Source organism: Pan troglodytes, chromosome 1 (assembly GCF_028858775.2).
Source record: "Pan troglodytes isolate AG18354 chromosome 1, NHGRI_mPanTro3-v2.0_pri, whole genome shotgun sequence".
NCBI classification, from domain to species: domain Eukaryota; kingdom Metazoa; phylum Chordata; class Mammalia; order Primates; family Hominidae; genus Pan; species Pan troglodytes.
The window spans coordinates 122,473,655-122,495,724 of record NC_072398.2 but is presented as its reverse complement, the minus strand read 5'-3'; the positions used below and the strand labels follow the sequence as shown (position 1 = coordinate 122,495,724).

The 22,070-nt window shown below is 40.3% G+C and overlaps 1 protein-coding gene across 8 annotated transcripts in view; it reads right to left on the bottom strand.

Moving 5' to 3' along the window:
- The window catches only part of WDR47 (WD repeat domain 47), a 72,233-nt gene that overhangs the window by 23,478 nt on the left and 26,685 nt on the right, over positions 1–22,070 (bottom strand). For 3 of the 8 annotated variants that reach the window (XM_009427008.4, XM_054668407.2, XM_054668410.1), the window contains exons 4-8: positions 20,372–20,456; positions 17,426–18,228; positions 11,117–11,240; positions 8,751–8,929; positions 1,941–2,198 (exon numbers count right to left, since the gene is read on the bottom strand). In XM_009427008.4, coding sequence (XP_009425283.2) covers positions 1,941–2,198; positions 8,751–8,929; positions 11,117–11,240; positions 17,426–18,228; positions 20,372–20,456 — 1,449 coding nt within the window. Of the gene's footprint in view, positions 1–1,940; positions 2,199–8,750; positions 8,930–11,116; positions 11,244–17,425; positions 18,229–20,350; positions 20,457–22,070 lie in introns of all 8 variants that reach the window. The other 5 variants (XM_003308260.4, XM_054668399.2, XM_054668396.2 and 2 more) reach the window with 3 other exon arrangements.

The window sequence follows — 22,070 nt, the reverse complement described above, 5'->3', positions numbered from 1 at the left end:
AGACCTACATAAAGTGATCAAAAAGCAGTAAATATAAAGTGAAGCAGGAGTGATCCTGGAGGGACATCTCCCAAGAGGAAAAAATGGAATAGAGAAATTTCTGACACTTTTTACAATAATGAGAGAAGTTTTATGATTTTATAATTCTGTCAAAGCACTTACAGATAGTTTAGTGATAAATATTAAGAAAACTCATCATGTACAGACACATGAACACCAACTTGAGGCAATTACTGTCTCCAGGAAAAACAAGAAGCTATATGAAAAAGAAATATAATCATATGGCACTACATGACCCAGTTGTAAATAACATTTACAAGGTCATAGTAATGTGATACTGATTTAAACAAAATCACACTGATACTGATTTAAACAAAAATTGATATATACTGGAAATAAGGGATAGACAAAGTGAGGGTGCTATGTATGAGGAGTATCGTAGAGAATCAACAGATAGCAAAAACAGTAATAGAGGCCGGGTGCGGTGGCTCATGCCTGTAATTCCAGCACTTTGGGAGGCCGAGGTGAGCGAATCATGAGGTCAGGAGTTCGAGACCAGCCTGGCCAACATGGTGAAACCCTGTCTCTACCAAAAATACAAAACATTAGCTGGACATGGTGGCACATGCCTGTAATCCCAGCTACTCAGGAGGCTGAGGCAGGAGAATTGTTTGAACCTGGGAGGCAGAGGTTGCAGTGAGCTGAGATTGCACCACTGCATTCCAGCCCGGGCAACAAGAGCAAAACTCCATCTCAAAAAAACAAAACAAAACAGTAATAGAAGTATGTTTTTCAGAAATGTGGAAATATATAGCAAAAGGCTGGGTGTGGTGGTTCACTCCTGTAATCCCAGGACTTTGGGAGGCTGAGGTAGGAGGATCACTTAAGCCCAGGAATTTGAGACCAGCCTAGGCAACACAGTGAGATCCCATCTTAAAAAAAAATTGTATGTATATATATCAAGAGAAACAGCCAAATAGGTTGAAAATGGCAGCCAATAAGAAATAAAACCATGGACAAAGATGGGTTTTATTTTAAGCCTTGAAGTACTATTTGTCTTTTGAAACCATGTATGTATATTACATGGACAAAAACAAAAATTAAATTTTAAAATCTGAATTCTTGTTTTGAAAGTACTCAAAACAACTATTATGAAAGCTGTAATTAAAAAGCAAATACTAAAAAAATAAAAATTCAGAAAAGAATCAAAAATTGAATTTATGCTCTGAAATAAAACTAGGTTTTTGACACTAATTATTTATAAAGTGAATTCCTATAAGCATCCAAGTGCCAAAAGCAAGTTATACATTTTTGTACTTAATCTCAGCCAAAAAGCTGGGAATCTCATCTTATACATTTTTTAATGAACCACCCTGAAAAGTGTTTTATGCTAAGAATATAGAAAATGCTCCTTAACTATTCCCATTGCATAAATTAACACTTGTATACTAATGATAGCAGATAAAAATTTTCCCTGAATAGTGAAAATGTAAATATGCAGTCTTCCACTGCTGTAATTGCCAAAGCAGCCAACACTGCAGCTGCAATCATTCCACCAGATTGTAAAACATCTTTCTATGCCCTGAAAGTCTGAATTTTAAGATTATTTGTTCAAAGATGCCAATTGAAGAAAAAAGAAAATCAAGAAGATTTAGAGATCCTAAAACTGTAGGTTCTTTGAGTAGGATGGCTTATAAAAAATATAATTGCCTTGGTGGTAGTCAGGAAGCAAAAAGAAAAATAGAAGGAAAATGGAAACTATAAAGAGACTTAGAAGTTGGTAGAAGAGAATATAGACAAATGAAGGCAGATTAGGAAAAAAATATTGGTAGGCAGTAAGCTCTAAAAACTTTTATTTATAAGGTTCCAAAGACAAGTTCAACCTTCTAACCATTAGTAGTAAGTTAATATTTCCAAGTTTTACAAAGTCAAGCACTTACATTTGGCTTCCACAAGGTGATTCCTCCAGAAAAGGTATGTGATTTGTTGATCCAGGATTACGAGGAGTGCTTGTATGAATATTTGAAGCATCATGTGTTAATCTCTGACTAGAGTCTTGGGGTGGTGTAGTAAAACTAGTCACAGAAGAACCATTAGATCCATTGCCTTTGCTCCCATTACATTGCTGGTTGAGTGCTGATACCTCATTACCAAGGCCATCCATTCCAATATTTAATTCACCAAGCTTTTGAATGGACCTATAAAATTAAACAATGTAATCATTTTAAAATAAAAACTTAATTGCATTCCTAATATATACAAGGTTAAAAGTGTGAAAAGATAAAAATATGCACATATAATATATAATCTATGGCAAATTTAGTGTTAAAAATTACCACCATCAACTTAAGACATAACCAAGATACTGAAAGAAGATCCACATTTTCCCATAGTATAACACTACAGAAGATAGGCATAACGGGCATTATAGACTTTTCTTTTTTTGAGTCAGGGTCTCGCTCTGTTGCCCAGGCTGAAGTGCAGTGGCATGATCGTGGCTCACTGCAGCCCTGGGCTCAAGCAATCCTTCCACCTCCCACACATACCTGGGACAACAGGTGCATACCATCATGACCAGCTAACTTTTTAAATTTTTTGTAGAGACAGAGTCTCCCTATATGGCCTAGATTGGTCCTCAACTCCTGGGTTCAAGCTATCCTCCTGCCTTCCGCCCAAAGTGCTGGGATTATAGGCATGAAGCACTGTGCCCAGCCAGTATCACAGACTTTTTAAAAGCAGCTTTTACAATAAAAACAGAAAAAAAATTCTGTTTCTTCCCCAATATAACTTTGGTTTAATTTTCCATTTAAAACTTAACTTTCAGAAAGAGTCAATAACAATATCACCACTATCAAAATTGCTCATCAACAAACAAGCCATTTTCATTCCATCTGTCTTGAGTAGTATCAAGTAGGAAATGGATGACTTGAGCAAGCCATGATGAGTAAAAAGTCAAATGGCATCCCTAATACTCCACATGTACTTATTCACTCATTAATTCATTCTACAAATACTATTGGCCAGTCTCTGATCTAGACAATAGGGAGATAAAACAGGGAGCAAAACAAGTTAGCCTCAGGGCCTTGCCCTCAACAAATAGTCTCTCCATTGCTGTAGCCTGACTCCATATTGAGATCAGGGCTACAAAGGGCACAAACAGGAAGCTACATTGCTCTTTTAAGATTTAGACTCATGAGCCAGGTGCAGTGACTCATACCTGTAATCCCAGCACTTTGGGAGGCTGAGGTGGGCGGATCACTTGAGGTCAGGTTCGAGACCAGCCTGGCCAACATGGTGAAACCCCATCTCTACTAAAAATACAAGAATTAGCCAAGCATGGTGGCAGATGCCTGTAATCCCAGCTACTTGGGAGGCTGAAGCAGGAGAATCACTTGAACCTGGGAAGCGGAGGCTGCAGTGAGCCAAGATCACACCACTGCACTCCAGCCTGGGCAACAGAGCAAGTCTCCATCTCCAAAAAAAAAAAAAGAAGTTAGACCCATGGCCAGGAGCGATGGCTCACGCCTATAATCCCAGAACTTTGGGAGGCCAAGGCAGAAGGATTGCTTGAGCTCGGGAGTTTGAGACTAGCCTGGGCAACAGAGGGAGCCCGTCTCTACCAAAAAAAAAAAAAGAAAAAGAAAAACTTAGCCAGACATGGTGGTGCAGGCCTATGGTCCTACCTACTTGGAAGGCTGAGGTGGAAGGATTGCCTGGGCCCAGGAGGTCAAGGCTGCAATGGGCCATGATCCTGCCTGGGCAACAAAGTGAGATCCCATCTCAGAAAAAAAAAAAGAAAAAGAAAAAAAAGGAAAGAAAGAAGGAAGGCTGGGCGCGGTGGCTCATGCCTGTAATCCCAGCACTTTGGGAGGCCGAGGCGGGCGGATCACGAGGTCAGGAGATCGAGACCATCCTGGCTAACACGGTGAAACCCCGTCTCTACTAAAAATACAAAAAAAAAATTAGCCAGGCGTGGTGGTAGGCGCCTGTAGTCCCAGCTTCTCAGGAGGCTGAGGCAGGAGAATGGCGTGAACCTGGGAGGCGGAGCTTGCAGTGAGCCGAGATAGTGCCACTGCACTCCAGCCTGGGCAACAGAGCAAGACTCCATCTCAAAAAAAAAAAAAAAGAAAGAAAGAAGGAAGGAAAGGAAAGGGGAAAGGGGAGGAAGGGAGGAGGAAAGAAGATTTAGACCCAAAACTAACCCAGCATCAGTTTCTCCAGCTGAGATTCAATATAAGAAAGGACTAACACAGGGAGTACAATTATTGAGAGGTCTTGTGGCTTATGGTATTTTTTAATTTTCCTACATTAAACATTGTTTATTTATATTTTTAGGGTTTAAAAATACTTCCAAAAAAGCAGCTCAATATTATTAGAGGAACTGTTAGCCTTATACTAAATATTTATCAGTTAAAAATTATAATTAAGTAGCATTTCTCAAATTGTGTTCTGTGAAACACATTTCTTGTGAAATGTACATATATCTTTTTTTATACTCCCCATAAAAAAGGATATGAGGTCAAATAAATTTGGGAAAAATGCAAAGTATAAAAAGCATTTAAAATGCTAATACAGGCCAGGCACAGTGGCTCATGTCTGTAATCCTAGCACTTTGGGAGGCCAAGGCGGGCAGATCACCTGAAGTAGGGAGTTTGAGACCAGCCTGGCCAGCATGGTGAAACCTCGTCTTTACTAAAAATACAAAAATTAGCCAGGCATGGTGGTGGACGCTTGTGGTCCCCGCTACCTGGGAGGCTGAGATGGTGAATCGCTTGAACCTGGGAGGAAGACGTTGCAGTGAGCCAAGGTCACGCCACTGCACTCCAGCCTAGGCAACAGAGCAAGACTCCGCCTCAAAAAACAAAAAAAAATGCTAATATAGCATTTTAACTCTCTTAAAATGGGCTGGGATGGGGAAGAGGCTGAATATGCCTATTAATTGTCAAATCAATGGTGCCAATTATTAGTATTAATAAAAACAAAAGATCAAGAGGTATAAAGTAATGATACAGTACTATTAATAAAATTCCTATCATGCTATAATTTTTTTCAATAAGATCTAATTGTGTAACACACCTTACTTCTCTTCTGTCTATGCCCCTCAGAAGGAAGAAGTAAAATTTAAATCTAGAAATAATGACCTGCAAGAGTGATTTGGAAGAATAAAACATTGAGAGGAAAAAGCACATTTTAATTTATAGATTCTATCTCCATTCAATTTGTCCTTGATTTTACATATCTTAAAGCCCTAGTACAGGCTCAAATATACAAAACTAGAGTCTAGAAAAAATAATTAAACAAAAATATTGGGCCAGGCATGAGCCTGTAATCCCAGCACTTTGGGAGGCCAAGGCAGGTGGATCACCTGAGGTCAGGAGTTCGAGACCAGCCTGACCAACATGGTGAAAGCCTGTCTCTACTAAAAATACAAAAAATTAGCTGGGCATAAGTGGCAGTGCCTGTAATTCCAGCTACTTGGGAGGCTGAGTCAGGAGAATCACTTAAACCTGGGAGGCAGAGGTTTCAGTGAGCTGAGATCGCGCCACTGCACTCCAGCCTGGGCAACAAGAGCAAGACTCTGTCCCCCAAAAAAAAAAAATTATATTAAAGGGTTAGAACAGAATAGATAAGAAAAGATTAAGAGAATGACAGAAAATTTATGGGAAACTAATATATAAAAATTTAGGATGGGCCGGGCACGGAAGGTCCATGTCAAAAACAAAAACAAAACAATAAATACACTCTAAACAAACCTAAATTACAAGATAGAATTTAAATTCTAGGCCCAGAATGGTGGTTCTCGCCTGTAATCCCAGCACTTTAGGAGGTCGAGGCAGGAGGATTGCCTGAGCTCAGGAGTTCAAGATCAGTCTAGGCAACATGGTGAAACTTCGTCTCTACAAAAAATATAAAAATTAGCTGCTTGTGGTGGCTGGAGGATCACTTTAGCCCCAGAGGCAGAAGGTCGAGGCTGCAGTGAGCCATGACCACACTACTGGAGGTCAAGGCAGGAGGATTGCCTGAGCTCAGGAGTTCAAGATCAGTCTAGGCAACATGGTGAAACTTCATCTCTACAAAAAATATAAAAATTAGCTGCTTGTGGTGGCTGGAGGATCACTTTAGCCCCAGAGGCAGAAGGTCGAGGCTGCAGTGAGCCATGACCACACTACTGCGCTCCAGACTGGGCAACAGAGCGAGACCCTGTCTCAAATTAAAAAAAAAAAAAAGAATTTAAATTCTATTTATGATTGTCTTTAAAGGAAAGATGAACCTTCCCGAATAGTTTAGCTTTTTTTCTGAGGACGTACATCACTAACCACTATTGGGGAGGAGGGTCACAGAACTTTGCCATTTCATCTTCTCACTGCTAGATATCTGCTCTCACTGCAAAATAAGTTGGTCAGGAATTCAAATTACATCCATGACTTTTATGGCTATGAAGAAAACATCCAAAAACCAGAAATGGCAATTCATCAAATAAGAATAATTCTGACAAGCCACCCACTTCAACAGAGGTGATAAGAAAATGACACTCAAACTGGATGTTCAGAGGCCTATTTAGACTCTTGAGACCACCAGTTTAAACAATCCTTGTGTGAGCCGGCTACGATGACTCATGCCTGTAATCTCAGAGCTTTGGGAGACTGAGGCAGGAGGACTACTTGAGCCCAGGAGTTCAAGGTTACAATGAGCTATGATCACACCACTGTACTCCAGCCTAAGATGACAGAGCAAGACTCTATCTCCATTTAAAAAACAAAAAGGGCAGGCGCAGTGGCTTACACCTGTAATCCCAGCACTTTGGGAGGCTGAGGCAGGGGGATCACCAGGTCAGGAGATCGAGACCAGCCTGACCAACATGGTGAAATCCCGCCTCCACTAAAAATACAAAAATTAGCCAGGCATAGTGGTACGTACCTGTAATGCCAGCTACTCAGGGAGCTGAGGCAGGAGAACCGCTTGAACCTGGGAGGCGGAGGTTGCAGTGAGCCGAGATCGCACCACTGCACTTCAGCCTGGGCGACAGAGCTAGACTCCGTCTCAAAAAAAAAAAAAAAGGCCAGGCGTGGTGGCTCACACCTGTAATCCCAGCACTTTGGGATGTTGAGATGGGAGAATCCCTTCAGCTGGGGTAGTAGAGGCTGCAGCAAGCCGTGATCAGATTGCGCTACTGCACTCCAGCCTGGGCGACAGAGTGAGACTCCAACTCAAAAAAGAACAAACAAACAAAAAACAAAACAAAAAAACCACTCCCTTTGTGAAGGTTTGAAGACGGGATCAATTTCAGGCTCACTGACTTACACAACACTCAGAGTTGTCAAGCAGATTACTTCCAATATTGTTGAATCAAGTGAAGAGCTAACAGTCACCATTACAGTTACCTAATTGTAATCAGGACAATAGCCAACATTTATAGGATACTTCCTATGTGCCAGAACTGTTGTAAGCACATTTGCATATATTAATTCACTTAATCTTCCAACAATCATTGTTTATTTAAATATATATTATTTTATTGAATTCTAAACACATATACATAAGACCGGGTGTGGTGGCTCACACCTGTAATCCCAGCACTTTGGGAGTGGGTGGATCACTTGAGCCCAGGAGTTCAAGACTAGCCTGGCCAACACAATGAAACCCCATCTCTACTAAAAAAATACAAAATCAGCCAGGTGTGGTGGCACACGCCTATAATCCCAGCTACTCGGGAAGCTGAGGCAGGAGAATTGCTCGAACTCAGGAGGCAGAGGTTGCAGTGAGCGAAGATCGCGCCACTGTACTCCAGCCTGGGTGACAGAGTAAAATTCCATCCCAAGAACGAATAAATCAATAAATTAATTAATTAAATAATAAAAAAACACACGTGTGTGTATATATTTCTCCTATAATTGGAAACAATAAATGTAGTTCATATTGTTTTGGCAGAAATTATAAGAATCATTTTAACACAGCAAATCAAAAAAAATCTGTAGGTTTAAGCACTTTAGTAACAATAAAAATAGCAGCTAACAACATAGTGTTTACAGTGTGCCAGGTACTGTTCTCAGCACTTTACAAAGATTAACTCTATTTATCCTCATGGTAACCTTGTAAGAAGGTTAGAAGAAATAAGAAGTAGATAAGGGCCAGCACAGTGGCTCATGCCTGTAATTCCTGCACTTTGGGAGGTCAAGGTGGACGGATCGCTTGAGGCCAGGAGTTTGAGACCAGCCTGGGCAACGAGGCAAAACCCTATCTCTACAAAAAAAATACAAAAATTAGCTGGGTGTGGTGGTATGTGCTGTAGCGCCAGCTACGCAGGAGGCTGAGGCAGGAGGATCACTTGAGCCCAGGAAGTTGAAGCTGCAGTGAGCCAAGATCGTGCCTCTGCACTCCAGACTGGGCGACAGAGTGAGAGCCTTGCCTCAAAAAAAAAAAAAAAAAAAAGCAGCAGATAAAGAGATAAAAAGAACTAGAGTGACTTCCCCTAGATCCGCAGTTACCCTGGGAGAGCTGGATCCACCTGGCTGTCAGCTGTTCAGTGCACTGAACCTCTGCACTCTTCTGCTCTAGTTGCTTAGGGAATAAGGACAAAACTAGATGAGCCCTCGGAATGCTGTGACTAGAAAGCAATATGTAACTCCACATTACTTGAAATGCTTAAAAAGCCTTAAAATGTCAAACTATACATAGAAAGTAGCAGTTATTGCATGTTTTAAATAGCTTTCAAATAACTCCATATTTTAAAAAGTGATTAGAAGACCAACCTATTAAGGAACTGTTCAGTAAGATTCTGCTGCTGATCAGGACCATCCTCCTGATTCACGCCTCCTTCAAGCAACATCTGTTGGTATATCTGCCGCTGTTGCTCCTTCTGTTCTAAATGCTGTTGATAGCGTAATCTTTGCCTATAATATTCTTGAAATTGTTCTGTTGAATCTCGAAGCTTAAAAACATTAGAAAAATATATATATATTTGAGCAAACTATGACAGAATATATCTTAACACTACCTTTTATAAATGCTGAATAAAATATACAATTAGCTATATTTAACAATCACAAAATACTTAATCTATTGCTCTTTGAAAAACAGTATGAGTCTTAATACTCAAGTGGATCAGTTAATTTGCTTTATTCCATGGAAATAGACTGACCGAAATGAATGGTTGCCTTGGTTCCCTGACTAACCCAAAATAAAAATACAAATTATAATGATTACAAGGGGGCCATGATCAGAGAAAATGAATGTAGATAAAGACTAATACAAATCTGGCATTTCTTTAAAAATATCCATACTGAGGGACTGCATTAATATTTAATAAACATAATGAGATACCAACTTACCCCAGCCAGAATGGCCATCACTAAAAAACAATAGATGTTGGAATGGATGGGGTAAAAAGGGAATGTTTACACACTGCTGGAGGGAATATAAATTAGTACAGTCTCATGGAAAAAAACAGTATGGTGATTTCTCAAAGAACTAAAAGTAGATCTACCATTCAATCCAGCAATCCCACTGAGTATCCACCTAAAGGAAAATAAGTCATCATATCAAAAAGACACCTGCAAGTGTATGTTTATCGCAGCACAATTCCCAGTAGCCCTAACATATAGTACTAAAAAATGTTCCATGTACACTTCAGAAGGATACGTATTCTGCTGTTGTTGAGTGGAGTGTTTTATACATGTCTGTCAGGACTAGTCAGTTTACAGTATTGTTCCAAGTCCTCTATATCCTTATTGATCTTCTACTTGGATGTTTCATCCATTATTGTAAGTAGGGTATTGAAGTCTCCAACTATTATTGCAAAACTATTTCTCCCTTCAGCTCTCTCAATATTTACATCATATTTTAAAGCTCTGTTGTTTGGTGCATATCCATGTACTTTTAATAGTAATTTTTCTACTTCATTCTTTTTTTAATTTTAATTTTTTTCTTGCATTGCTATAAAGAAATATATTCTTAATATTTAGTTGAAAACAAAAAACATATTCAACTTATTAAAACCACTTAACCCCTTCAAAGTGGCATGCTGTATAAACCTGTTTGTTTGTTTGAGACAGAGTCTCACTCTGTCGCCCAGGCTGGGGTGCAGTGGTACAATGTTGGCTCACTGCAACCTCCGCCTCCCAGGTCCAAGCGATTCTCCTGCCTCAGCCTCCCAAGTAGCTGGGACTACAGGTAGCTGTGACACCACGCCTGGCTGATTTTTTGTATTTTTGGTAGAGATGGGGTTTCACCATGTTGCCTAGGCTGGTCTTGAACTCCTGAGCTCAGGTGATCCACCTGTCTTGGCCTCCCAAAGTGCTAGGACTACAGGCATGAGCCACCATATCCAGCCTATATAAAACTTATACCCTATTTCACAATACCATTTCCTCACAAAAACACCAAAGAAAAATAATCTAGAACCCTGGATTTGGATAAAAGTTTTATTCTATATTTAAAATGTCTAATTTCTTATTCTTAAATCTAATTAGTAAAATATAGACCATATCTCTTAAAAATGTAAACTAGCCGGCCAGGTGCGGTGGCTCAAGCCCGTAATCCCAGCACTCTGGAAGGCCGAGGTGGGTGGATCACGAGGTCAGGAGATCGAGACCATCCTGGCTAACATGGTGAAACCCCGTCTCTACTAAAAATACAAAAAAATCAGCCAGGTGTGGTGGCGGGCGCCTGTGGTCCCAGCTACTCGGGAGGCTGAGGCAGAAGAGTGGCACAAACCCGGGAGGCGGAGCTTGCAGTGAGCCGAGATCGCACCACTGCACTCCAGCCTGGGCGACAGAACAAGACTCCGTCTCAAAAAAAAAAAACAAACTTAAACTAGCCATGTTTAATGTAAGCGCAATTACTTGAGTCACAAAGCATGTAAAACATGCAATGTCACCAGTAATATTTTAGATTGCTAGTAAATTCACCTGTTAAAACTGCTCCAGAATACCCAATGGCAACTAAATAGCCACATATTCGTTGAAGAGAGGAGAGAAAATAAGCTAATAATAAGAAAATCTATGTATATTATTTCCTACTCCCAAATATCAGAAAATTCTTTTTACATTCTAAGTAAATTCTATTACTTCTTACAAAGAGAATAACTCTGAAAAACACTAGGTTTAGTAAATATTACCTCATTTTTTTCTTGTTTAGCTGGTCCTGGATTCTGTGCTCCATTTGCAGGCTCTTTTTCTGAAACTGAACTCTGGCCCAAGATTTCACTGCCGATAGGCCTCTGTGCATCAACAGGTGTATCACTTCTTCCAGAAACGTGCAAAAAAACAAAAAGGCAGAGGGGGGAGTAAAGGAAAATATATTTTAGTTAGAGAAATTTTATTTTATTATTATTATTTTTGAGATGGAGTCTCTCTCTGTAGCCCCGACTGGAGTGACGCAATCTCCGCTCACTGCAACCTCTACCTCCCAGGTTCAAGCAATTCTCCTGCCTCAGCCTCCAGAGCAGTTGGGATTACAAGTGCCTGCCACCACACCCGCCTAATTTTTTGTATTTTTAGTAGAGACGGAGTTTCACCATGTTAGCCAGGCTGGTCTCAAACTCCTGACCTCAAGCGATCCACACTCCCCAGTCTCCCAAAGTGCTGGGATTACAGGCATGAGCCACCACGCTCAGCCAAGAAATTTTAATTTTAAAAAATGAATAGCCCAGGCACGGTGGCTCACTCCTGTAATCCCAGCACTTTGGGAGGCCAAGGCAGGCAGCTCGCTTGAGCTAAGAAGTTCAAGACCAACCTGGGTAACATGGCGAAGCCTAGTTTCTAAAAAATAAAATAAAATAAAATAAAAAATTACTTGGGTGTGGTGGGGCGCCTGTGGTCCCCAGCTACTTGGGAGGCTGAAGTGGGAGGATCACCTGATCCCAGGAGGTAGAGGTTACAGTGCGCCAAGATCACGCCACTGCACTCCAGCCTGGGTGACAAAGAGAGACCTTGTCTCAAAAAATAAAAAAAGAATATTTAGCCTGTTTATAAACTGTACACAAATCGATTTTTTATTTTCCTTTCTTCTAACACCACGAAAAGGGTTTTAAAAAATAGGAAGGTCTTAATGGAGGAGTACCAGGTTATTAGGCAGGGAGAGTGAGAGCAGGGACTACAGTTTAAAATCAGTTGGGTGGGCCGGGCACAGTGGCTTACGCCTGTAATCCCAGCACTTTAGGAGGCCGAGGCAGGCAGATCACGAGGTCAGGAGATCGAGACCATCTGGCCAACATGGTGAAAACCCGTCTCTACCAAAAACACAAAAATTTGTTGGGCATGGTACGCGCCTGTAGTCCCAGCTACTTGGGAGGCTGAGACAAGAGAATCACTTGAACCAGGGAGGCAGAGGTTACAGCGAGCCGAGATCACGCGACTGCACTACAGCCTGGTGACAGAGTGAGACTCCACCTCAAAAAAATAAAAATAAAAATAAATAAAAAATAAAATCAGTTGTGTGGGCTTGGGACAGTCACTTATATTCTCTGCGGCTCAGCTTAAAATAGGCTGATGAATACAAATAATAGGTTGGATAATACAATGCCTAAATTATCTTTATAAAATATAAACTTAAAGTTTTGTAATCTAAACATTATTTCCTCCATATGTTTCTATAGATTTTTAAGAATTTTTGAGATTTTATTAGAAGACTTTCTTTGGGCTGGGCACAGTGGCTCACATCTGTAATCCCAGCACTTTGGGAGGCGGAGGGTGGCAGATCACCTGAGGTCGGGAGTATGAGACAAACCTGACCAACATGGAAAAACCCCGTCTCTACTAAAAATACAAAATTAGCCGGCATGGTGGAGCACGCCTGTAATCCCAGCTACTCGAGAGGCTGAGGCAGGAGAATCACTTGAACCCGGGAGGCGGAGGTTGCGGTGAGCCGAGATCGCGCCATTGCAGTCCAGCCTGGGCAATAAGAGCTAGACTCCGTTTCAAAAAAAAAAGACTGAGGAGTTTTTTCGCTACCAGACTGTGCTATGAATTACTAATGGCCACAGGAAGTCCCCTTTTATGTCCACAAAGAAGAATTTGTAAGAGCTATTAACTGTATAAAGAATAAAATAACCTTCAAAAAGTAACATTTCATTTAATTTTGCAACGTATACAGAACTTCCATATGCATTATCTCATTTAACTTGCACAATAACCTGTGAAACAGTTTATAAGACCCATTTCACAAAGAGGTAACAGACTCAAAAAACAAGTCATTTTCCTAAGATTGCATAGCTAGAAAATAGAGCTTGAACTTGAACTCAGGTCATCAGACTCCAATTCCAGTGCTAGCCCATGCCTGAAATACATGCATTTCAAGCTTATATATTTCAAATGATTTTTCTCCATTTTAAGTGTCTCTGTTCAAGTGGAAAGATATCCTTTTAAAATATTACACACTCCCTTTCTTTCATGTTTTATCTTCTTGTTCACCATAGTAGTTCAATCATATTGTAGCATGGTGTTAGCACATAGTAATCACTGAAAAAAAAAATTTTTTTTTGAGATAGGATATCTTGCTGTCACCCAGGCTAGAGTACAGTGGTGCAATCAAGGCTCACTGCAGCCTCAACCTCCTGGGCTCAATTGATCCTCCCACCTCAGCCTCCCAAGTAGCTGTGACTACAGGCACACGCCACCATGCTTGGCTAATATTTTTGTATTTTTCTGTAGAGACAAGTTTTCAACATGATGTCCAGGATGGTCCTGAACTCCTGGGTTCCAGTGATCCACCATGCCCAGCCTGAAATACATTTTAAATGTATACTCAAAAAAAAAAAAAAAAGATACTGACTTCAAGTATTTCAAGTAGTACTCTTCATGTTGCATACTTAGCATAATTGGTCTAGTTGAGCTTCTATATATATACATTTAAAAAAACAATAAATAGAGACAGGGTCTCACTCTATTGCCCAAGCTGGTCGCAAACTCCTAGCCTCAAGCAATCCTCCCACCTCAGCCTCCCAAAGTGCTGGGATTACAGGTGTGAATCACCATACCAGTCCCAATATTTTTAAAATTACATCTAAAATATATTTAAAAATAGGTACATTTGTTCCAAATTAAATTTTTATACTTTATCCACAGGACAGTAACTCTCTCACAGCATTTCATTAGTAGTCCTTTTTGACACACTGTCCTTACCAAAGCCATGAGCTCTGAAAGGAAGAAATTTATATTCACTGAGTACCAATCACATGCTTGCCACTCTACTAGAAGCTTTATCTCATTTTGCAAGTCAACGCTTTATTATATAGAGAAGATAACTGAGGCTCAGAGAGATTAAATAACTTTCCCAAGGTCACACAGCCAATAAATGGCAAAGCTATTGTTCAGACCTATGTCTGACTTTAAAGACTATGTTCAGGCTGGGTGCAGTGGCTTATGCCTGTAATCCCAGCACTTTGGGAGGCCGAGGTGGGCAGATCATGAGGTCAGGAGTTCGAGACCAGCCTGGCCAAGATGGTGAAACCCCAGCTCTACTAAAAATACAAAAATTAGCCAGGCACAGTGGCGGGCGCCTGTAATCCCAGCTACTTGAGAGGCTGAGGCAGGAGAATCGCTTGAACCCAGGAGGCAGAGGTTGCAGTGAGCCGAGATCGCGCCACTGCACTCTAGCCTGCGCAACAGAGCGAGACTCCATCTCAAAAAAAAGGAAAAAAAAAGTTAACCTACCCTTTAGGAAGTCCCTCACTTAACTGATTGAAGTTAGATTCTCCTCTCTAAAGCACATGAAAGAAAATATCACAACCCTCTCCTCTATAATCTCAGAGCAACTTAACAGAAAAGGCTTCCCTATACATTTATCCTATACTTCTTTTTTTTTGGAGTGAGATGGAGTCTTACTCTGTCGCCTAGGCTGGAGTGCACTGGTGTAATCTCTGCTCACTACAACCTCTGCCTCCCAGGCTCAAGTGATTCTCCTGCCTCGGCCTCCCAAGTAGCTGGGATTATAGGCATGCACCAGCTAATTTTTTTGTATTTTTAGTAGAGATGGGGTTTCACCATGTTGGCCAGGCTGGTCTCAAACTTCTGACCTCAGGTGATCCACCCACCTCGGCTTCCCAAAGTGCTGGGATTACAGGCTTGAGCCATCGCGCCGGGCCTCATCCTGTATTTCTTATGCTTTAACTAAGGATCTCCACTTGCTCTAACTATTATTATTTTTTGAGACGGAATCTCACTCTGTTGCCCAGGCTGGAGTGCAGTGGTGCGATCTAGGCTCACTGCAACCTCCACTTCCCAGGTTCAAGCGATTCTCCTGCGTCAGCCTCCTGAGTAGCTGGGACTACAGGCCCGTGCCACCACACCCAACTAATTTTTGTATTTTTAGTAGAGACAGGGTTTCACCATGTTGGACAGGTTAGTCTTGAATTCCTGACCTCAAGTGATCCACCCACCTCGGCCTCCCAAAGTGCTGGGATTACAGGCCTGAGCCACCCACTCAGTTCACCTGCTCTAATTAGAAACAGAAATTCTGGGCCCGGCGTGGTGGCGCATGCCTGTAATCCCAGCTACTCCGGAGGCTGAGGCAGGAGAATCGCTTGAACCCGGGAGACAGAGGTTGCAGTGAGCCGGGATTGTGCCACTGCACTCCAGCCTGGTGACAGAGCGGGACTCCATCTCAAAAAAAAAATAAAAATAAAATAAAAATAAAAGAAACAGAAATTCTGAGCCCACTGCTCCTTCCTCTGCAAAGAATGGCTCCAACTATCCTATGTAATGTGAAAAGGTTTCATTTTTATCTCTTTCATGAAATAAATTTATTGAAGTCAACACTAATATTTCATTGCGCCAACTCTAAGTTACAGAAAACCATCTATACATCCTCATGGGTTTCCTGGAAAAATGAGGCAGAAAGTTTCCTAACCCTGAAATAAATAACTGTTGATCAGGAGTTTATTATTCCATGCCAGGTTTGAAGGAAAAACTGAATGGTGGCTTTAACACTTATTTCCTTCATATGTATAAGAATCACTAAAGTAAAGTAAGTGGAAATAATTAGAGTTTTAAGTTCTAGTTGTTCACTACACTACTATGTACAGGAGAAAAAAAGTAGAAACAACCTGGTATCCTACAATAAGGAGTTAAATTTGTGATATAGTCATACAATGAAATACTGCATATATTTATGATTAATCATTGATATCAAGAAATGTTTAAGAATATGGAAAATAGTCATGGTCTTTCAAGTGGAAAAAGCAGATTACATGAAAATCTATGTAATATATTCCCAGTTTTTAAAAATGTATTCATATAGCCAGGCGCAATGGCTCACGCCTGTAATCCTAGCACTTTGGGAGGCCGAGGCGGGTGGATCAGCTGAGATCAGGAGTTCATGACCAGCCTGGCCAACGTGGTAAAACCTCATCTCTACTAAAAATACAAAAATTAGTTGGGCGTGGTGGCGGGTGTTTGCAATCCCAGCTACTCAGGAGGCTGAGGCAGGAGAATTGCTTGAACCCGGGAGACGGAGGTTGCAGTGAGCCGAGACCGTGCCACTGCACTCCAGCCTGAGTGACAAAAGCAAAACTCCATCTCAAAAAAAAAAAAAAAAAATACTCATAGAAAAAAAGACTGGTCCATCTAAGTATGAGATTGTATGGGATTTTAATTCTCATACTATTACTCTTCTATAGTTTCCAAATTTTCTTCACAGCACATGTATTATATCTATAACCAGCAAAAGAATAAGATATAAAGATTTTTCTCATATAATTATCAAAAATTTTAAACCTTTACTAAAGTATTAACGACTAACTTTCAACTAAAAGGACCTGAACATTAAGAAAACATACACTCCTGGGCATGGTGGTTCACACCTGTAATCCCAGAACTTTGGGAGGCCAAGGCAGGATGATTGCTTCACTTGAGTCCAGGAGTCTGAGACCTGGGCAACACTGTGAAACCCCTTCTCTATCAAATATACAAAAATTAGCTGAGTATGGTGGTGTGTGCCGGTAGTCCCAGCTACTCAGGGGGCTGATTTTAACCTGGGAGATTGTGCCACTGCACTCCAGCCTGGGTGACAGAGCCAGACCTGTCTCAAAGAAAAGAAAACATATACACACTATAATTAGATTATCTCAAACTTCTGAAGATTTCCTAATTTTTTTTTTTTTTTTTTTTTTTTTGAGTCGGAGTCTCACTCTGTGGCCCAGGCCAGAGTGCAATGGCGTGATCTCAGCTCACTGCAAGCTCCCCCTCCCGGGTTCACGCCATTCTCCTGCCTCAGCCTTCTGAATAGCTGGGACTACAGGCACCTGCCACCACGCCCAGCTAATTTTTTGTATTTTTAGTAGAGACAGGGTTTCACCGTGTTAGCCAGGATGGTCTCAATCTCCTGACCTTGTGATCCACCCACCTCGGCCTCCCAAAGTGCTGCGATTACAGGCATAAGCCACTGCACCCGGCCTAAGATTTCCTAATTTTTATAACCAAATGCTTACCGCTCAGGGGATTCTTCGTAAATACTGTGACATTCTGTATTCTCAAGCATGAGACTTCTACTGAGGTTTTGTACCCCTGGATAATGGAAGTTAGCAAAGGAGTGTGACATTGGAGAAGTTTTGTTTCCAAGGTCTGAAATTCTCTTATCATGACTGGTTAGTCCACAGGTGAGGCCATCTAAAGCAGGATTCAGAGAGCGGGTCATATAGGCATCAGCTGATTGAGGTCTTCTCATTGGGGATGATGGATAGGGAGAGAGTTTGCTGATAAGAGGAGTCAAAAGATCAGCATATGCAGCTTTTGTAGGTTTCAGAAGTTTGTCAACATGAATATTAAGCATTTTCTGTTCAAAAGCACAAGAGAAGACAGAAGATGGAAGATTCTGAAGCCATGACAGTAAACTCAGATCCAAATCATCACAACCATTACCACATAAGAGGTCGATGCCAAGAAGCACTTCGCTTTCTGTAATTTCTTCTCCAGTTGCTTTACTCTGACAAAATTCTACACAGCATTCATAAAGCAGGCCTTTCATTACAAGCTGAAATAAACGATTGTTACTAGCCTTAAAACCAGCTTCACTTAGCTTCCTATCAGCAGGGATGAATTCTGCAACCATGACACAAGCCTCTTCAAAACAGTGAACTCGTGCGGTGCTGGGATTCCAGTCCTTAAACTCGGCATGATTGGTCAGACGAGGCAAAGTCAAAAGCAAACAGAGCTTACTATAGTCATCTTTAGAAGGACAGTATTCTTCTAGAGCATGTAAACATTGCACAGCTTCTTGCATGGTAAATTCCAGCTGTAAGAAAAATATAAATGATCAAATAATCACTATAAAAAACATGCTATGAAATATGAAAACGACAAGAGTACAAAGAATAAATTATATTGCCACAGAATACTCATATAATTTGTAGGATATGCAACAGCTTTCAAGATAGGAACATAATGTTTTCACAACTAAAATAAAAATAATAAACTTGGTTAATTAGTACATCAAACTTCTATCTATAAAAACACTGTTCTATTATAATTCAGGCATAAGACAGGATCTCACTCTGCTGCCCACGCTGGAGTGCAGGGGTTATTCATACACACAAATATAGTGCACTACAGCCTTGAACTCTTGGGCTCAAGTGATCCCCAGCCTCTAAAGTAGCTGGAACCACAGGTGTGCCACACTGTGCCCAGCTCTCAAATATATAATTTTTTAACGGTAAGAATTTTTTTTCTAGAAATGAAAATTGAAGCATGCCAATGTTCAATTGTTTATAAACCTTGCTATTATTCCAGCTTACCCAAAAGGCAAAAGAGCCACTCTGTTAGTCCAAACTTACCTTAGAGCAAAATTGTGCGGGGATAGAAAGTCAAGAAAAGGGAGCCGAGCACGGTGGCTCACACCTGTAATCCCAGCACTTTGGTAGGCCAAGGTGGGCAGATCATGAGGTCAGGAGTTCGAGACCAGCCTGGCCAACACAGTGAAACCCCGTCTCTAATAAAAATACAAAAAATTAGCCAGGCACAGTGGCGGGCGCCTGTAATCCCAGCTACTTGAGAGGCTGAGGCAGGAGAATTGCTTGAACCCGGGAGGCAGGTTACAGTGAGCTGAGATCGCACCACTGCACTCCAGCCTGGGTGACAGTGTGAGACTCCATCTCAAAAAAAAAAAAAACAAAAAAACAGAAAGGGAATGCCTAAAGTTGACTTACTACAAAACAATCCAGACAGACCAAAATGGAAGCTTAGCTGAGAGACAAATTATAATAATTTGTATAGTGAATATTGTCTTTGAATCATAAGCTTTTAATGATGTAAGGAACTTCAGCACTCACCTAGTCTAGCCACCATATCTTACATATGGGAAAAGTCAGGGTACACATTTACCAAGGTAATTCAGTTGATTAGTGGCAAAGACGGAATAAAAAATAGGTCTCCTAACTCATGTTCCAGTGTTCTTTTCACTTTTGAACATCATTATCTGGCAAATATATCTGTATCTGAAAGTCCCCACTGTAAAATCCTTTGGTTTTTGCCTCAGTCTGAATGTTTGTGCCTCCCTAAAATTCCTATGTTGAAATCCTAACCCCACAAGGTAATGGTATTGGAAAAGTAGGGCCTTTGGGAGGTGACTAGGTCATAAATGCTCAGCCCTCAAGAATTAGATTAGTGCCCATATAAGAGACCCCAGAGAGCTAGCTAGCCTCTTTAACCAGCTGAAAACACAGCTAGAAGGCACCATCCATGAACCAGAGCACAGGCCCTCACCAGGCAATGAATCTGCTGGTACCTTGATCTTGGACTTTCCAGCTACCAGAACTGTAAGAAATAAACTTCCATTGTTTACTAGACCCCTAGTTTATGATATTTTGTTATAGCAGGTCAAATGGACTAAGACACTTTACTTCAGTTAACAATTACCAGAACTTAATACAAGTTTTCTTGGTTTTAGTATTACACTGAATCTTTAAAAGTCACTTTACTAATCAAAATGAATTTAATTTCATTAAATTTAAATAGTCATGAAGACAAACATTTCAGCAAAAAAAAAAAAAAAAAAAAACTATCTCTGGATCAAAGACAATACAGAAAAGACAGAGAAAAAGGACATAAATATAACCAACCCACTTCCGGGATTTAAAAAAAAGAAGAAATGATGAAGAGTCATCAAGTCAAACTTTATCTATTGCTGACTTACCTTAAACAAGAGAGATGCACACACTCTTCAACTAGCCAGCTATTTATATATCTCGGCTTATACCATGGAACAAGTTTAGAAGTGCTACAGAATGAAAATACTACACCTGGAAAACACCAGATCTTGGCCCCATCCCAGCTCATAAAAACTCTGAAAACTTGTGATGCTAATCCTTCGTTTTAGTGACTAAAATACTTATGACTGAAAACAAGACTAGGGCGCAAACCTTCAGGAATAAAAATCTTACATGCTGGGGCTCATCTTCTGCTGACATCGCATTGTTAACACATAAAGCTTCTAAAAACTTCTGCTTCAGGATAATATAACGAAACCTGTGGGAAAAAATGAAGCATTAATTTTTCCAATGTCTGATGTCAAATATACTTAGAAGTTACTATATAAGTACTTTTGCTTTAGGAAAATTATTCAAATAATTTACTAGGCTTCTTATCACATTGAAGCCATAACTGAAGTTCAGTCACAAGTAATCACAATTTAACACTCAGAGAATGAATTTATACTTCCAATATTAATTGTAAACAACAATCCAATTTTTATGGAAGATATCAAATGTTACCTAATATTAAATCAAGTCTTATATCCAAAATGTTTTGTTTACCTTACATCCTGTTTTTTATTAAAAAAATTTTAACAAATAATAGTATATATTTATGGGGTATGTTACATTTTTAAATACATATACATTGTAGAAAGATTAAATCAAATATTTTCTTTTTAAATATGAGAAAAGTCTAATAAAAAATGGGGCTGAAAGGGTAGGAGAAAATGAACATTTCTAAAACACTACAAAATAACTAGAGACTTAAAGCTTTTTTCCTTTTCTTTTTTTTTTTTTAGAGACAGAGTCTTCTGCTCTGTCACCCAAGCTGGAGTACAGTGGCATGATCACAGCTCACTACAGCCTCAAACTTTGGCCCAAGCAATCCTCCTGCCTCAGCCTCCCAAGCAGCTAGGACTACAACTGTGTGCCACAGCACCCGGCCAATTTTTAAAATTGTTTTGTAGAGACCGGGTCTCACTTTGTTGCTCAGACTGATCTCAAATTCCTGGCTTCAAGCAATTCTCCTGCCTCAGCCTCCCAAAGTGCTTGGATTACAAGTATGAGCCACTGCATCTGGTCCCAACTTAAAGCTTTTTAACAAGAATTTTTCAGAGGGGAAGGGATAGCAAAGAGTCTACCTAACTTGTCTAAGAATCAAAAGCTTTATTGCCTGAAGCAATTTATAGAAAAAGTGTTTCCAAGTCTGGAAAGAAAAAAATAATGAACCTTCAGTCATTCTTTCAGCCACTGTTGTAGTAGCAAATTGTGTCCAATAAAACAAAATCCCTGCCTTCAAAAAGAGGGTCACCTAATAAATTATATGAAATATTCACAGAGTTCAGCAAGGCCTCAAAAAAGTATGAAACCAATTGTACAAAAGAGGTGGAAAGTTAACCAAAAAAAGACCTAACAACTGACTCTCAGAAGATAATCAGAAGTGTACCAGGTAAAGGCAGGAGATGGTGAAGGGATTAATATTCCAGGTAAGTGAAGAATGTACAAACGCAAAGAAATATCAAGCAGCATGGTCTGAATAGCAAATCAAAAAATAACAACAGGTTCAACTTCTGATAGTGATAGAGTAACTTATATCTCGCTAACCTTTCTGCATATAACAACAATAAATCTTACATAAAATACCAAAAAAAGGTGATTTTATTTATTTGTTTGTTTATTGATTGACTGATTGAGACAGAGTCCTGCTCTGTCACCCAGGCTGGAGTGCAGTGGCACGATCTCGGCTCACTGCAACCCCTGCCTCCCAGTTTCAAGTGATTCTCCTACCTCAGCCTCCCAAGTAGCTGGGATTACAGGCATGTGCCACCACATCCAGCCAATTTTTTTTTGTATTTTCAGTAGAGACAGGATTTCGCCATGTTGGCCA